At 36.5% G+C, this 17,484-nt stretch overlaps 1 protein-coding gene across 2 annotated transcripts in view; it reads left to right on the forward strand.

Moving 5' to 3' along the window:
• Positions 1–17,484, forward strand: part of rad51b (RAD51 paralog B) — a 28,883-nt gene that overhangs the window by 2,072 nt on the left and 9,327 nt on the right. For both annotated transcript variants that reach the window (XM_043220010.1, XM_043220011.1), the window contains exons 6-9: positions 666–849; positions 3,192–3,264; positions 9,155–9,264; positions 11,419–11,497. In XM_043220010.1, coding sequence (XP_043075945.1) covers positions 666–849; positions 3,192–3,264; positions 9,155–9,264; positions 11,419–11,497 — 446 coding nt within the window. The remainder of the gene's footprint in view (positions 1–665; positions 850–3,191; positions 3,265–9,154; positions 9,265–11,418; positions 11,498–17,484) is intronic.

Below are 17,484 nucleotides of genomic sequence, written 5' to 3' on the forward strand. Positions count from 1 at the left end.
ATCATAATCATATAATTTATATATATATATATTATTATACATATTTTTATTATATATACAAGCATGAATTTATATATACATAATAAATATACACAGTACATGCACCTTATTTAACACAAACTATATATATATATACTATATATATAGTATATATATATATATATATATATATATACTATAAATATATATATATATATATATATATATATATATATATATATATATATATATATATATACTTTTATTATTATTATTTTTTATGTACATCTTAAGGTGCCAAAGCAAAAATACAGAACTGTTTTAAATGGCAATAATATTATACAGTATTACTGTTTTTACTGTATTATGTGATACTATGAATAAAGTTATTTTAAAATAATTTTTTACCTTAATTATTCCGAATATGCCACTGGTAGTGTATTTCAAATACAATAAAAAACAACCAAAAAATCTGCTAAACATGCATATTTGAAATATTTTACTTCATTTAACTTTACGTAAATGTAAACATACAATGAAAATGCAATTAATACAAATGCTGAATTGAAACGAACCGACTCTAAGGTTATTGCACGAATGAACGTCATGACAGTCCCTCTTGTGTGCGAGGCTGTGTTTAAGCTCGTGAACACACATTAGCGGGGCGTTTTATTGATGTCGCACAGGCTGGAGCGTCTGGAGGAAGACATAATTGCGTGTCGAGCGGGGCTTCTTATTTTGGACTCTGTGGCCTCCGTCGTGAGGAAGGAGTTCGACACGTCGCTGCCGGGAAATCTAACATTCAGGAGTAACCTACTGGGCCAGGAAGCCGGCGTACTGAAGTACCTCTCACAGGCGTTCTGCATCCCGGTGAGTCTGTGCATCTGACTGAAATTTTACACTTGCAGTACACGCGGTGAACCACCAGGCGTAGCTACACATTAAGTTTACGAGTTTCAGTGCTGCGTTTTAGGTCACCTCTGTATTTGAAACACCAGAGGGCATGTAGGCCCATTCATACAAAACCCGCTCCTTTTCCCTGTTATCTGATCTTGGGAATTTCCGCATTAGTCTAAGATCTCCAAAGATACGTAGGTTATATGCCTTTACTCGGCTCCTGCATCACAAGCGCTTTTATCTCGAAAAGGAAAGGTAGGATTGCGGCCGAATATGGTTTTCCGCTTTCTGCTTATAAAAAGCGTAACAGCTGGGGGGCTGATCCTGGGTCTACTCCTCTCATCCACTAGTACAAATGAATGCATACAGTGGGGTCCAAATTTAAATATTATTTTTCGAATTTAATCCGCACTTTGAGCAAATTGTATTAATCATTTTAATCATTTTAAATTTCATTATTGCTATATAGAGAAACATACAACACAAAGTCGTGTTAATTGCTTTTATATTTGTATTTATTTTTTGCTTCTGTTCATTTTTTTCCCAGCAAATAATGAAACATTTAAGTTAATACTATTATTATTATTATTATTGTTATTATTACCACTACTGCTGTTGTTGTTAGAGAGAAACATAAAATGAAAATAAATGAATGTTAAATTGTTAATCGCTTTTATATTTCAGTTTATATTTGCGTTTATTTACAAATATTTTTGGAAAATTATAATTTGAAGGTATTAGTATTATTATTATTATCCTATTAATTTGATTATCTTATTATATTATTAATTTCATGATTGTTAATTGATTCTAATTGTGTTTGTATTCAATAAATGTTTGATATTTAATCATATATTGTCTAATAATGAGTTTATATTCGTATAATTTATACGATAAATAAACAGATTTAATATACAAACAGCATTTATCTGTAATATGCATTTGTATATACATAATAAATATATAATAATAATAATAATAATAAATATACACAGAATTTGTACACACACAGACATGTTATGTAAATTAAATAATATTTTGTATGCGATAATCATCTGACAGCACTATAGAGTCCATGTCAATTTATTCATTGCTTATATTTTGCTTTTTTATTATTATTCTTAATAATACATATTCATCATAGTTTGATTAAATAATTAATAAGTGTTGAATATATGATATTTTACAGTTCAATTTTATTTTAAATTCCTGATTTTCAGACATTGTTTGGACTAACAAACGATAATTTAATACACGTCGCATCACAGATGCGGCCACAGGTCAAGTTACTCAAGGCAAACTAAAATGAATTCATCATTTTATTGACTTTGTTGACACTTAGATCAAGTTTAAATAGTACGCTACATAAAATACAGGGCATTCCTTTATTTCAAAATAACTCCTCGACTGCTCTCCGAGGACATCCCAGGCTGTAACCCCAAACTCATCTGATGAGCAGTTTGCCTGTGGTCCCCCTCCAGCCACGCTCGTTTTAAAGATAGCTTTTGTGTTTTAAATCAGTGCAATAAATGTCCGCTCGACGCTGCCAGCGGCCGCAAGTGAGCTTTAATACGGCTTTCCACGGCAGTAGAAATGGGCCCCGACGTGAAACCACACGCTAGATAACTCCTCGAGGTAGGTAACTATGTTACAGCCCCCCTCGCACACATAAAAGCTCATAACCGTAAAATAGGTCAACCCATTACCTTTCCAAAATAAAACCTTACACTTCGGCACCTAGAGCCAAAACCGTAATGAGGTTATTAAGTTTGTTCTCCCAAGCTTTATGCGTATAGAAGAATGTTGAACTCTTTTAGGCTTTGGCTGGTTGTAAGATAACCAGATCAGAACATCGACCTGGTTACGCTAGTATTCGCTCGTCTTTTTCAGTGCAAGCTTAATAAGTACGGTGAATGACATACTGCTGTGTTTTAATGAACTCCATAATTAATATGGTTGAAATAGATCGTGCTGTAAGCAACAGTACCTGGCCCTTGTGCATATTTCTGGAACAGCCCTGTCAGAAAAGCGATTAATAAATTATATTAATTACAATGTTATCGCACGAGGAGATACTTTACTGTGCGTGCATATGTTTTAATGTTATAGTAACAGCTTTAGTGAGGGAAAGAACTACTGAGAATGGGATTAATCAGATTAAAAGGTTTTTTTTAAACGGTCATATTATGGATTTTTATAAAAATCTCGCGACGATGAATTCAGCACCCGCTTGACTTCCACAGCGACGGCACGCTGTTTGTTCTTCAAACCGGACTGAACTCTTGCGCAGATGTTTCCCTTTCTGTCTCCCTCAGGTGGTTTTAACTAACCAGATCACCACACATGTGGGCGAGAAGGTTCACTGTCCTCAGCGGAATCAGGCAGATGGTAAGAACGGCTTTCCATCGTCTACTCTGATTTTTTATATATTTTTTTGTGTAAAAGGGATTCGACGGTGGAAATTTAGACCAGATATTCCCGTCAAGAGGCTCTTCTGTTTCACCCCTCCCTGACGAGCCGTTCTCTGATCTCGCTAATGAAAGCCATCGTCCCGAGCCTTTCTGAGGACGGTATGCGGGACAAATGAGCATCGGTTATGACCTTCCACGCAGGCAGCTGCTGTAGGTTCTCTGGAACTGCATCATTGGCCTTGGAGAAGATGGTATTACTCTAACCAGGGGGCTGAAACCGCAATCCTCCTGCTCTACAAACCTGTCCGGGCCTTCCTCGAATCCAACAGCATCTCTGATTCCATGGCCGTGCAGTGACCCGCGTCTCCTGTCACTGTATATGTGGACTTGAGCACATTTCCTCTGGCCCACGTCCAGGTGTACAGTGGGAAAGGGTCTTGTTTTGGGGCAGAGCTTTGAGGAAAGAGATACAGGCACGGATCTCGTGTTATCTAACAGGCACATGTTTGTGGCCTGTAACTTTACCCCCAGACACCTCTTTCTTTACATCCCACTGTTCCGCTCGCCAAGGTGGGGTTACTGTTAACTCTTTCTCCCGCTCGCTCGCTCTATGTATCTTTGTCTCACGCATGCACACAACCTCTGTTTTTCTATCTCTTGGGATTATGTGGCGAAAGAATGGCCCTTATACAGCCTCACCCTGTTTATCTCTTCTTTCTGCCTTTCTCTCTCCATCGTTGGTCTTATCTGATGCTCGAAGTGTGATGGTTCACCCAGAAATGAACGCAGTGTCCTCCTTTATTCACCCTTTATGTTGTTTGAAATTAATAAGACTCTTTTTTTTTTTTTTTTTAGTATGAACACGGAGTCAGATGTTTGTTAGAATGTTCATGCTGCCCTTTTCTATACAGTAACTCTGGATGGTGTCACGTTTTGTAAATAACAGATAATAGTATGAATAATTTATTGCCATTTTGATTTGTTGCAAAACACTAGAGAACCAATATTTGTATATCTTTGAGATGCCATATGTGAAGTGAATTATGAAATCAAACGAATGCATTTTAAGTTTTTTTTCCACACATAGCTGCTAAAATTTTGTGTCTGTTATTGTGATATCTCACAAAGATATCACGGATTAAAAAGTCAATATGTAATACATTCACAATGCTCTTTAAGCATTGCTGGAGCTTTACTCTCAATATTATTTATAGAAATTTTTAAAACAAAAATGCCATGACAATCACATAACAGTCAAAGTCATGTTAATTCATCTTAACAACTGCCAATCAAACGATATTTCACAAGGCTAATATATCGGCCGATATTTGGCATTTTTCAAATATCGGCATTGGCTGGACTTTTATTTTGGCGGTGCTGAGAAAGAAAGCACCTGAGCACACAGCGCTTACATTCTGCCTCTTGTTTGCCGCCGCCATTACGTTCTGTCTAATACGGATAGTATATCTAATAATCAGGAATTATAATGATTGCTTTCATATTATTAGTAATAAAAAGCAAACATTATAATTCTCTCGTTTGTTGTTAACATTTAGCAAAAATGGATTTATGTAATTTAAACAAATGACGAATGAACATTTAAATTCACAAAACTTGCAAACTTAGTCAAATCTAGTTTGCCATCAAAAGTATTCAGCTTCACTGGAGACACGCGATCAAAAAAAACATTAAACTTGTGATTTCAAATTATGCTGCACTTTATGTGTTTGATAACAAAATCCAATGATGTCATGTCAACAGCAGTATCGCAATGAGAAATACCACAGTTGTCTCTGTTCTGCAACAGTCTTTTTATGTTTCACAAAGGAAACCATATTTTCTTTTGTAGCTACATGAGGGTGAATAAACGATGATAGAAAAGTATTTTTGAGTTAACACCTTTATATAGCATATTATTGTAAAATTAGAAATACTGATTTCAACTTGGATGTCTTTAAGCACCTCTAACGTATGCTTTTCAAGTTTTTGTTGTGCTTTGTAGCTAAGAGGAACCGATTAAGACGGGGTTTTATTGGTTCTCAGACAGCCAGTTATTAAGAAAATGTGTTTTTCTTTGGCCTTGGGAATGGAAACTCCCTTTGAGGTCTTTTGTTGCAGTTGTAGACAAGAGGCCACACCTTGGCAAGTTCGTATCTGCTTGCTTACTTGAACCTAAGATGGGTTAGATTCAAGTTAGATGGGTTAGATCTAGTCTGAATAGTATAGTAGTTGCTATGAGGCCAATATACATAAATCATAAGCGATCAACAGATTTACTCTAATACCATTTTGTCCCCATTAGACATCAGCTACTGGCAGACAGCTTCCTCAGTGTCTGTATGAAAGAGGCCACAGTGATTCTGAGCTCCTCTAAACATTGATAAGATTTTGTGTAGTTTACTACGAAAAGAAAGCAAGGCTTTGTTTTCGCTTTGGTTATTGTCATTAATTTCTGGAGAATTTATTTGGTTTTAAACATTTCTGTACTAAATATTTTGGTAATACTTTAGAATAGTATTACCAAAATATTTTGGTAATACTATTCTAAAAAGGAATAAAAGTTCATCCAAAAATGAAATTTACCCCATATTTTACTGACCCTGAAGCAATGTATAAGACTTTTTTTGCCAAATTGTGCAAAGTTTAAAACAAAAAAGGAATCCTCTCCGATCGCCTCCCTGAAAAACACATCCGATCAATGTGTGCTGGATCCGACCTTAAATCATTGTAATTACATAGGCCTCCTTAAACCCTACCAGTCATTCAGACAATCCACTGATGAAAGCATATAGTCTTGCGCGTTCTACTTGTGACCGAAAAGACTATGAGCAAAACAAATCAGCAAGTGAGCAACATCAATGAGACATTCACAAATATTTTCCCAGAAGATGGAGAGTTACTCGAGAGAAGATTGTTGGAAAAACTGCGAGTCTGCATGATTCGTTTGCCAAACGCTACAGGCTTTCGATCCAAATCAACCCAGAGGACGAAAAAATCTCTCCAAATTTTGTAACCGCATTATCTTTGAATCTGCATCGCCGCATGAGAGCCACTCCCTTGTCTAAATCCCGTCCGAGTCGACAACTTTCCCATTCCCCTGTTTGACAATCCATCAATACAAATATTTGGACATGCTGAATTTGGTGCAAACAAGAATCGGATCCTATAATAACTGATTCGTGGGTTATTAAGACAGCTGATTGAAGTCTGTGAATAGCCCTGCTGTCACGCAGTGTGGGAAAGCACCCGTCGCTTCTGTTGGGATCGGAGAGTGTAGGCGGATTGTTCTGGAACCCAGAGCATTGATTTAAGAAGCTGGGTCTTAACAGGGCGTCGCATTTGTTTAGTCTGGCCCTCTCCAACCTTATTACCATGAACTCATATTAAAACGCGTGCTCATTAGCCTGCGCTTCTTTCAGACATCAGAATGAGTTGATAGTGTTGTTTATTTGCACACGGTTTTAAGGCCTGAGTCGCTATATAGTAATTATGCAAATAAGGTAACAGCACAGATGTGCCCACAAAATCTGTTAAATGCAATTCACTCGGTGCCGTTCCCCATCTTGCGGGTGGAGTATACAGCACATTACCGCTATCTGGTGGATTTTTCTTGCACTTGTTTCTTTAAAAGGATCATATTACGCGATTTTAAGTTTGCCTTTGACTTTGGAGTGTTACAAGCTGCTCGTTTAAACACGCCCCCCACTTCTCTACATCACTGTGTGGGAAGACTTGCATAACACCGTCCAAATGTTAATGCAAAAAGAAAGCAAAACTATTATTCTCGCAATTCTCTTTTAAACTTGTAATGTTACAGTAATTTAATAGTACCCCGCGATACGTGAACACTGTTCATCTGGGATGTTGTCATCCGCAATCGTGATGACGGACCGTAATATGAGACTTTTCCGCCTGCATGGTGATCCGAAACCCTCAAATTATCCATCATATTTAATTTTAAATCTATTTAGAAACTCCATGAAATATTTAATTCACATTTGGTGGCCTTCTGTGTCCAAAAGTGGTCAAACATCGCGGGACAAGGTTTTCACACAGCAGCTCTCATAGTAAAACAGTGAGCAACTGAGGGGGGCGGAGCTTACCGATAGGTCAATTGGGGTCAAGCACCAAAGGTGTTAGTTATCTTCTTCCTCTAATTCCTCTGATCTGGTATTCACGTTTTGAAGGAGAGTCATTTATTTTGGCACACAGATAGAGGACAGTCTCAGTATTAACCCTAGAAACGTTTTAATCTCCATCTTAAACTCTCTGATACCTGTAGGCCAATTTTGATCTCATATTTTTTGTAAGATCTAGAAGCAAATGTTTTTTTTTTTTCTCTGATTGCTTGGCTTGTAAAATGTTTTACCAAAATTGTAAAGTCATTCGGTTTTTATTGAAATACTCTCAGCGCAGTGTTACTTTAGTCTAGTTAGCGGCCGGTTAAGCAGGTTTGCGTGTGTTTAGTAAATAAAGCGTGATTTTTGTGGTGAAATTCAGTGTGAAAAGTGGCACTGTTTAGTAAAGTAGCCCTTTTTTTATCTGTTGATGTGAAACAGAGCTCAACCCGACCTGGAGCCGTAAAGTGGCTGCCTATTGTTTCCAGATTTTGTAGGTTTTTGAGGATGTTGTTTTTTCTGAGGAGGGGCCTTCCAGGCATCCAGTTCAACTGACATGCCGTGCCAGCCTTTTCAGGTTTCTCCCGCACTCGACTTTCCACAGGAAATGTTTTGAGGAAGTGAGAGTTGCTGATGTGACAGTTGTGAATGGTATTGTCAGATTACGGCATGGTGCTTAAATGTTGCACAACAAAGAATCATGAGAAAGACTCTCAGACCGTGACCTCAGAGGCCCCGGCTGTTTCTGGTTTTGGCACGGCAGGCGAACAAAAGCACACAGGTGTGTTTACAAAGCATTTCGAAGAAGACCCGGATGAGCGTTGTCTGTAGTAACATTGGTAACTTCCTCAGGTGTCTGACCTAAAAAAGCGTTTCCATTGTTTCTGGGGCTTATCGTGTGCTCTGCAGTCAGTCCTTAAACCACAACGATGACTCAACGGCTCCAAGTTTTCACAGTGGATGAGTGAGTTATGGCAATTGAGAAATGGAGCAATATGCTGAGTCCACAGTTAACCTCCCAGCGGCGGGTGAAACTATATAAAAAAAAAAAATATTGAATCAAAAAATATTACTTAGCACAACTGTTTACAGCATTTATTAAAATGATAACTGTTTCTTGAGCGGCGGATCAGCATATCAGAACGATTTCTGAAGGACGTGTAACGTGGTGATGTGGAAAATGTAGAATTACTTTTTAAAACACTTGCAGATTTTATGATTTAATTTAATAAATGTCGGACTGGAGAGTATTAGGAATTCAAATTAAGAAATGTTAATAATAATCATTTATCTAAATAAATGAAACATTCATACGCAATATATTATTACGGTACATGTGGATATTTTTATAGTAATATGTGATCCTGGATCACAAAACCACTCACAAGTCGCATGGGTATATTTGTAGCGATAGCAAACAATGGGTCAAAATGATACGTTTTTATGCTTTTATGCCAAAATTAATTGGGATATTAAGAAAAGATCAATCTCCATGAAGATAAATATATCAATATTGTTTATAATATTGTTTATAATATTGTTTGTTTATTGCACCCTCATATATATATGTGTGTGTGTGTGTGTGTGTGTGTGTGTGTGTGTCTTAGAACTTCTTGTGGTCCAGGGTCGCAACATTTTTATTCCCGACCATCAAACATAAAATATGTTACCAAAACATATATACGATGAGCAAAATGAAATAGTTTGTCCATAATTGTGTCCCTTGAGTTTGTTTGTTTTGTCTTTCAGCATCTATGGAGGAGGACTCCGGTTTTGTGACCGCAGCGCTGGGAAACACATGGAGCCACAGTGTAAACACACGCCTCATCGTCCAGTACAAGGACGCCAATCAGAGACAGGTAAACACTTTCCTGCTCCTTACTTTCCTTAAATATCCCAAAAAGCAGACTTGATGTGACCGAACAAACAAATAAACGCAAAAGCAACCGAAAAACACCTAGTAGACGCAATAAAAATGTTTGGTTTTTGGGGGAAAAGGTTTTCCTTGGGGGGGGGAAGGATCAGGTGACGTCAACTTACGCCGCATCACTTTCGATACCTTCAATGTTATCCCACCCAAACCTCCGGCTTCCAGGGAATTCGTCGGTACAGTGAAATAAAATTGCTCTTATCCAGCGATTTCATCTTTAAGACAAGCTTAAAAAGAAAGAAAGCTGCCCTCTCTTTGTTTAGGCCTGCCCTGCTTGTTTTCATCCTGTCAAACCATGGCATACCTCATTGCCCCTGCAGCCTCGGAGCCCGGAGGACTTAGTTTCTCTCTTTTCCGATTGAGCTCCCATTTAAAGAAAAGCGCACTGATAGAGAGGCAGTGGTCCAAAACTGCTGGTACACTAGGAAGGCGATGGTGCCTGGCTCTTTTGTGCGCTTCGGTAGCTCTGGCAAGGCCACTTTAGTTAAAAAAAAAACTCAGAAACTCCCTGCTTTTTAGCCGTTTACTGAGGAATTTATCCATTAGGGGTAAAGTCATGCGACCTCCTTACGTGAAAGATTGCGTTCGGGTTAAAGTAAAGAGAAGTGGGTTGCTTTGGGTGACCAGAAAGCTTTGTGTTTGTGTGTCACGGCGCATCGGTGAGGAACCGCGTTCACCCAAAGCAACTGGCAGGAGGATCGTAAAAAACGAACTCGTTCTCAACCACGGGTAACCGGATATCCCCGCAAACGCGGCGGTTTATTGTTATACAAAGAAGCCTAGAGCCAAGCTTGCCGTCTGCGGACGGTTCGCTCGAGACAGAACAGCGTTTCATTAAGTCCCAAGGAATACCGCAGTCATGTTAAGCAGAAGTCACAAAAGCTTCGCTTGTTTGGTTGCGTTTGCGAGTCTGAATCATTTCCGACGCGCGTTTATGCAACAGTTGGCAGACAGTTGCGTCCTTCATCTCGCTCCCGTTTCCTCTTTTGAGTTTGATGAGTAAGTTTTTTACTTGAGGTGTCTCATTTTGAACGTGCCACACCCCAGCCCAGGGTTTCAGTATTACAGGCCAATGGCGAAAAAGAGTTCTGTTGATTCTCAAGAATCTCTAGCAAGCGGTGACGCAGGTTTCCGCCCGGCTCTGCCGAGTCTGGTAACTCAATGCTGCTGCTTTCCTAAAGGCTGTTTTCCAGGATCCTTTGATTGCTTTTATGCGCATTGACGTAGCAGCCTCATAAATGCCTTTATTTTGTTGCCTGGGGGAAAGAGTTCAGTCATGTGAAAAACCCAAATCCAAGTGCTATTATTAGGGTTGTTAATTTAGTCTACTAAATAATACTTGTGTATATATATCTATGTTTGATTATTAATATTCTATATTATTGTATTATAAGATATTTCGGTATTATTATAATTTTATTGTATTATAAGATATATTATTACAAAGCGGTATATTGCATATGTTTTGTGGTTCTTTAAAATATCTTCATTTGGGCTCTTTATGCGTGCGCTATTGATTATTTTTAGGTATTGTAATTAACAAATAGTTTTCAAGTGTGACATTAAATTGATCAATTCCATTTTGTTTTGTGGTTCAACTATATTTTACAATATTACTATATTTTCAGTATTTTTGATATCATAAATGCATCCTGCACTCTAAGAAATTAAGGTACAAAAGCTGTCACTGGGGTGATACTTTTTCAAAAGGAATGTGTTTGTACCTAAAGGCTATATATATATATATATATTTATATAATATACAAAATATATATATATATATATATATATATATATATATATATGTGTGTGTGTGTGTGTGTGTATATAATATTTATTTATTTATTTATTTTATTATTATCTATTTATTCATTTTTATTTTATTTTTTTTCATTGTAATAATATTTCACAGCAGCCCATTTTAAATAATAGTTTCTACTACTATTATCATGTTAATATATTATTATGCTGAGTATATTATGCATCTTAATTATTAGTTTTTAACCTTGTATTGATAGCCTGACCTTGAAGTGACGCTGAGCTCTTCCCTTACTCATTCTGAATCTCTTGTTTCTTGTTTTAGATCGTCATAGCCAAGTCACCCACGGCCCCTTTTGCCGTGCTGAGCTACACCGTTCAGAAGGAAGGCATCCGTCTTGAGGGTGAGTGTGCTACGAAGACAGCATACTGAACTCATGCCCATGTAATCTTCTGAAATATCACAGTATGGTCGTGCAAAAACACGACAAAGATGCAAGGCAGGCAAGTACACGTCTAAGTACCAGCTGAAATGAAAAGGATTGTTAAGAAGCAATCGTGATATAACACAGAAACCGTATAGGCGACATTAATTCGGCTTATTGAAGGGAGTTTTTGGTCGTGTCAGATTTCAGTTGTCTCAGACTAATCTACACTTTAGCAACTGAAAGTCACAACTCAACTCAATATAAAGCTTTTTAGTAATCTGAATCATAAAAATATATGGTTAGTGTGAAAGAGGCTACTCATTTGTGTTGTGAAACCTTCTGGGCCAGAACATTTTAACGTCCAGGACCTCTGGCTGTCCTGTCGGGGCCGTTTGAATTCATCCGTGGGCTTCACAGCTTACCTCGCGGCGGTTTGTGTGGATTCCCAACACCACAAAACTTTAATGGGAAACGGGATATCAGAGGAAAAACACAGTGGGAATGTTTTGGCTCTTCAGCGGAGGTTTATGGAGGTGTACGTGTGGTGGATTTTTAACGGCGCTTGGAAGAGGATTCAGAAGTAATTCACCTTGATGTAGCCGAGGTCGTTTTGGGATTTGGAAGTGAAGCCGTTCGCTTATGCGTTTTGACAGAAAGCTACGATTGATATCAGTGGTATCAGCTCACACTTCCTGTTAACGTCTGTGCCCAAATTCAGCAGCTTGTTCTTGTTTTTGTTAGGTTTTATTAGAGGAAGCAAGTACTAAATTTCCAAATTCGGTGCTTTTGTTTAGAGAGATGTTGAAGATTTCGGGTAGCTAAATATGACATTTATTATAATTATTGTAATTATTGTTAAGTTGGTCAAATTTATAGCTCTCAATTATTATTTAGTGTTGAATGGCTATATTCAGTGGATAAATATTAGGGAAATATTTTCAAAGACATCTCTTGTGCTCAACAAAGCTGCATTTATTTAAACAAAAATACAGTAAGACCAACAGAATTGTGAAATATTATTACGAATTAAAATTTAGTTTGTTTTTATCTTGATATACTTTAAAATGGAATTTCTGTGATGGCAAACTTTTTTTCAGTGTCGCATTACATAATTTTATAATTTTAACATAATACATAATTTTACAGAAAATTTGATATAGAATTTTTGTTTAACATTCTTAAAAAAATAAAAAAAAAAAAAAAAAAAAAAAAAAAAAAACAAATATATATATATATATATATATATATATATATATATATATATATATATATATATATATATATATATATATATATATACACACACACACAAAAAATATATACTATATTATTTCATTAAATTAAACTTAAATATAACTAAATGAAGCATTCTTTGTTATGCACTTTATAGGTACAAATATTAGCCCAGCATCAATAACTACATACTACAATAATTACATAATTACATTACATTAATTTATAATAAATAATTATAGTATATAGTGCATATAACATATAGTTTAGCATTTTGCAATTAAATATTATCTAATCTTGAATTTTAGAAATTATGGTAGTAATTCTTCCTTTCCCTAAAGGTAAGAACTGTAATTACTTTATATGATATATATGATATTATTTAGAATGATTCCAAACAAATTTATTTTTTCAGTTTCGGCCAAGAATTTTGACTTTGATGCGTCGCTACGTCTAAGCAATTCTCTATTTCTGTATTTTGCTGACAGAGCTTCTCTGTGAAGTGTTTGTGTGTCAGAGAGCGAGAGAGTCTTATGTGTGTCCAGTTCAATCCAGCTATTCAATAGTTTTGCTGTGGTCTGGCTCTCTGCATCAGTTGTGTTAATCAGTCTTTCTCTCTCTCTCAACAAGTGCATCTTTGATGTGTGGCGCGCAAGGCCTGCCAGCTTCAAATAAAGCCCCTGTATGAGAAAGGCCTTTGAAACACTGTTCACACACTTCTCTCTGAGCTCTTTACACAATGTCCTCAAGTCAATGGCACACGCATACGCTAATGCTTCCTGCCAATATCTGATCCCAACACCTCTCTTTGCTTCACTATAATCCAGAAATAATTATGGTCGGTTGCTGGTTGTATGGGTGATGCCAAAAATGCCGATGCAAATAACCAATACAGAGACCACCACTTCCTGTCATGTATCTGAAACAAACGCCTTTTCTCCCAGATATACGATGGTATACAGTCTCTCGTTCTCACCAAGGAATGCGTTTATGTTGTCAAAAAATATAATACAAATGCAGTATTTTTTAAATGTTTTTGTAATTTAAAATTTAGGTATTTTGCTCTCTGTAACTTTTGTTTTTCCTTTTTTATTTTGTTACATTTTCAGACTAGTCCAATGCAGTCTAGCCTTTAGCGTCACATGAGCATTCACAAATAATTATACTTTTTTTGGGGGGTCCTCAAGTAACATTTCTTACTATTCTAAATGAAAATGGTGTGTATTTATAGAGTTCAACAACAACATATACTTAAAATGGAACAGTTTTGTAACTATGTTAAAATCGTGTCTTGATCGGTTTACTCTTGCTTTTATTGCAACTTTTTCTTAATTACGTGAGTCTGAAAACAGCTGGACGGAGTGGAACTGATTTTTGCTTTTTTCATGAACATGAACAACCGCTTAAAAACACAAGATGCCTCTCATTTAGAAACGATGGAAAAACACACACTTGGAAAACATATTTTGACCCTTAACCTTTTGAATGTTTACTATGACATACTGTACATGTCAATGATGTCTCATCTCGATAAATGATGTCTTCACTTATAACTCATTCGATACTGATGTCACCCCTTCATGTTGCATAACTTCCTTTTCCATAAGTTTAATGACACATTTTGATGTGATTTTTTTTGAAGTTTGTTAGTTAATCTCAGCAATTTAACTTTCCAGGAAGCCTAAATTTAAAGTTCCTGGCAAGAAACAACACCATTGGCCTTTTTACATCAGACTTGCATCAAACTATTTTCACCATCATTTCACATAGTGTTGAAATATTTTCAGAAATAATTCTGATATTTATTTCTGCATTTATTCCCGCATATCATAATGATTTCTAAAGGACACTGAAGACTGTATAAATAATGCAAAAATTTCAGATTTAGGAAAAATTACATTGTAAAATATATTAAGATAAAAAGCAGTTATTTTAAATTTGGAATAATGTTCTACAATATTACTGTTGTTTGTGTAGTAATTATTATACTGTAGGTATTGCTATTCAAATAAATATGGTTTTAGCAAGCTTCTGTTTTTATACAATTAAAAATATTAAAAATATTTCTGACCTCAAACCGTTCATTGCAAGGTGCAGACTGTGTATAAATAAGCAAATAATGTGTATAAATAAGTCATAAGATGTTTTGTGCAGTACAAATATATATATATATATATATAATTATATATAATTTTATTTAATAATTAATTTTATAATATTAATGAAAACATTTTTAGAGTAATATTTGGTTAAATAATCGATAATTGTTGCCATAATCATGCAGTCCTAATACGAGGCAGACTAGAGAGGAGAGAAAGGAACAAAAGAGATATTACCCTAGATCTCAAATGTCTGGGATTTCACTTCTGGATGCAGGATTGTTTAACAGCCTGCTGGGACTCACCATGGAGCACATATGGAACATGCTGTCACTGCAGAATAGAAGAGCTGGACGCCACTGTGTGTGTTTGTGTCTGCCTGTCTATCTGTCTGTCTGTCTCCATATGGTCGCCTTTTCATCTCACCATGAGCGAGAAGTGACTCAAACCTGCTTTCGTACGTTACAGTAAACGCCGTAGCGCCAGATGATAGGAGCATGCTGACATTAATCATGAATATGTCTCTCAGTCTTATTCAGCACACGCTGATTCATTTAACTGAGCTTAGAGCTTCATGCCTAAATAAATATCAGGAGCATTCATTTAATAATTCTCTGTAAAGTTGTGTGCAAATGAATAATGTTGGTCATAATGCTGACAGTAATACAGCGTATGGTACTGTACACATCATATTCTTAAAATAACAAGGTAAGAACAAACTTGCATCATATGTCTTATCAACTTATCACAAACAGGCCTTTTCATAATAAGAGATTAGCTTCTAATCACTAATCAGATTTGCCAATTTCCACTTTGAGAGCAAAACTCTTGAGCTTTATTTATCTAACAAAGGCTACCTAGTCCAGAGTCTACTCTTAAGTCTAATGCATATAGAAACTTTTATATGGATGTATATGTATAGTGTGTTTTGCTTTAAAGCTCATTTGTTTTTATTAGGAAAATGCCTTTATCTGCAGTGTTGGATCAGTTACTACAGTGTCAAGTTAGATTCCTGTGATCTGAGTCATTACTCAAACAAAATGAGGCGAGGTATTTTATTGCCATTTCCACCGTATGAATTTCTGAATTGTTATCCCGTCTGAGGGATTGTAAAACATATTTCTGTAATGAGACTTCTTGATTTTAATGCCTTTCACTTCCTCATTTGTTACTTGCGGTTTATCATAGTTTGCTTTTTATTAATGTTTTCAAAGCAAGAACTAAGCATGCGTATAAGAAGAATTCTACAAAGGAATCCGACATACTTGAATCAAAAGCTTCCAGATAAGGCCCAGGGTCAAGTCATTAGAGAATGACTTGAGTATTGGTTTAGTAATGTAATGGTTCTCTGGTAGAATCGCCATTTGGAAAAAAGAACATAGATCTACTTATGTCTTTCTGGGAAACTTGAAAAAATGTATTTCTTGTCATTTGAATATTTGAGTACAACATTCTGTACAACATGGTGATTAATGTTGCGCAAACTTGGTTACATCCAGCTTGGTCTCATTTTTCTCGAAATGAAATGATTGAACTTGTCACACCTGAATTCTTGGCAAAGGTAAATTTGCTAAAGACTGAATGTTTAAAACAGATATAGGCTACAAAGGAAGTTGCATGGACAAACTTTCTGTAGCCTATTTGGAAGAAACTCATGTGTTAGTGCAAATTGAATTGTGGTGTATAGATATACATTGATGTTATTCTGGTAAGACAAGATTAAGCACATCAAACACACTGATTCCTGCCATTAGTCACCTGTTGTGACAATTATTGATTTGCTCTAGCAGCTGAGAACTTTACTAGGTAATGAATCACCTACTCCTATTCAGAATCCTCACATTTTCCCCTACTGTAGTTGACAAAGCATTCAAGTGCCCTGGAGAGTCTTTATCTTGTGGAAATGGTCACGGTGACGTAAAGCATAGGAAGCAGTGAAGTGCACTGGGGTAGGTAGTTCGAGTGTTTTTTGGTTTGTAGTGTAGCTGGGGAATCTGAATTGAGATGCCCCAAATTTGTACACTCTGCTAAACATTGATTGACTGAAGAGAACCGCAACTGTATGCTCCATTGAAAATACGCAAGACACACACAGACCCACTAGTTAAAATCAGCACAGCCAGCGAAGGAACAAACGCAACGTTTTTTGAACGAGCTCACCTTCTTTTAACAACCAACCAAAGTTTTGTGGTCTGTACGGACATTCCTCTCATTGATAGCTGAGCAGCAGATCAAGCAAGAGTTTGATGGTGCGACACGGAATGAAAGCGTTTTCCAGGAGTCTCAGCAGTAGAGGCGTTGCAACTATAACAATGTGGATAATCCCGCCCACTCTAAAGCGGTACTAAACTGCAGTAGAAATTCAAACTGAACCGAGCTGTGCTGTACTGAACCGTGCCGAGCTAAAGATTTGTCCATGACAAGATCTCGAAGTATACTATATTTGATAGCAGGTGGTCGAGTAACAACTTTCAACTTTGTCTAATATCTGCGCTATTGTCTCCAGAAGTTGTTTCCAATAAAATGTTTTGAACTCTATAAACTACAGTCGTAGTTATACCCCCTCACATAAGCGCTTATGCAACAGCTGATAACTGCAAGACAAATTCAATGCGCACATGTGACCTGCAC

The sequence above is a fragment of the Puntigrus tetrazona genome, chromosome 20 (assembly GCF_018831695.1).
Source record: "Puntigrus tetrazona isolate hp1 chromosome 20, ASM1883169v1, whole genome shotgun sequence".
NCBI lineage: Eukaryota > Metazoa > Chordata > Actinopteri > Cypriniformes > Cyprinidae > Puntigrus > Puntigrus tetrazona.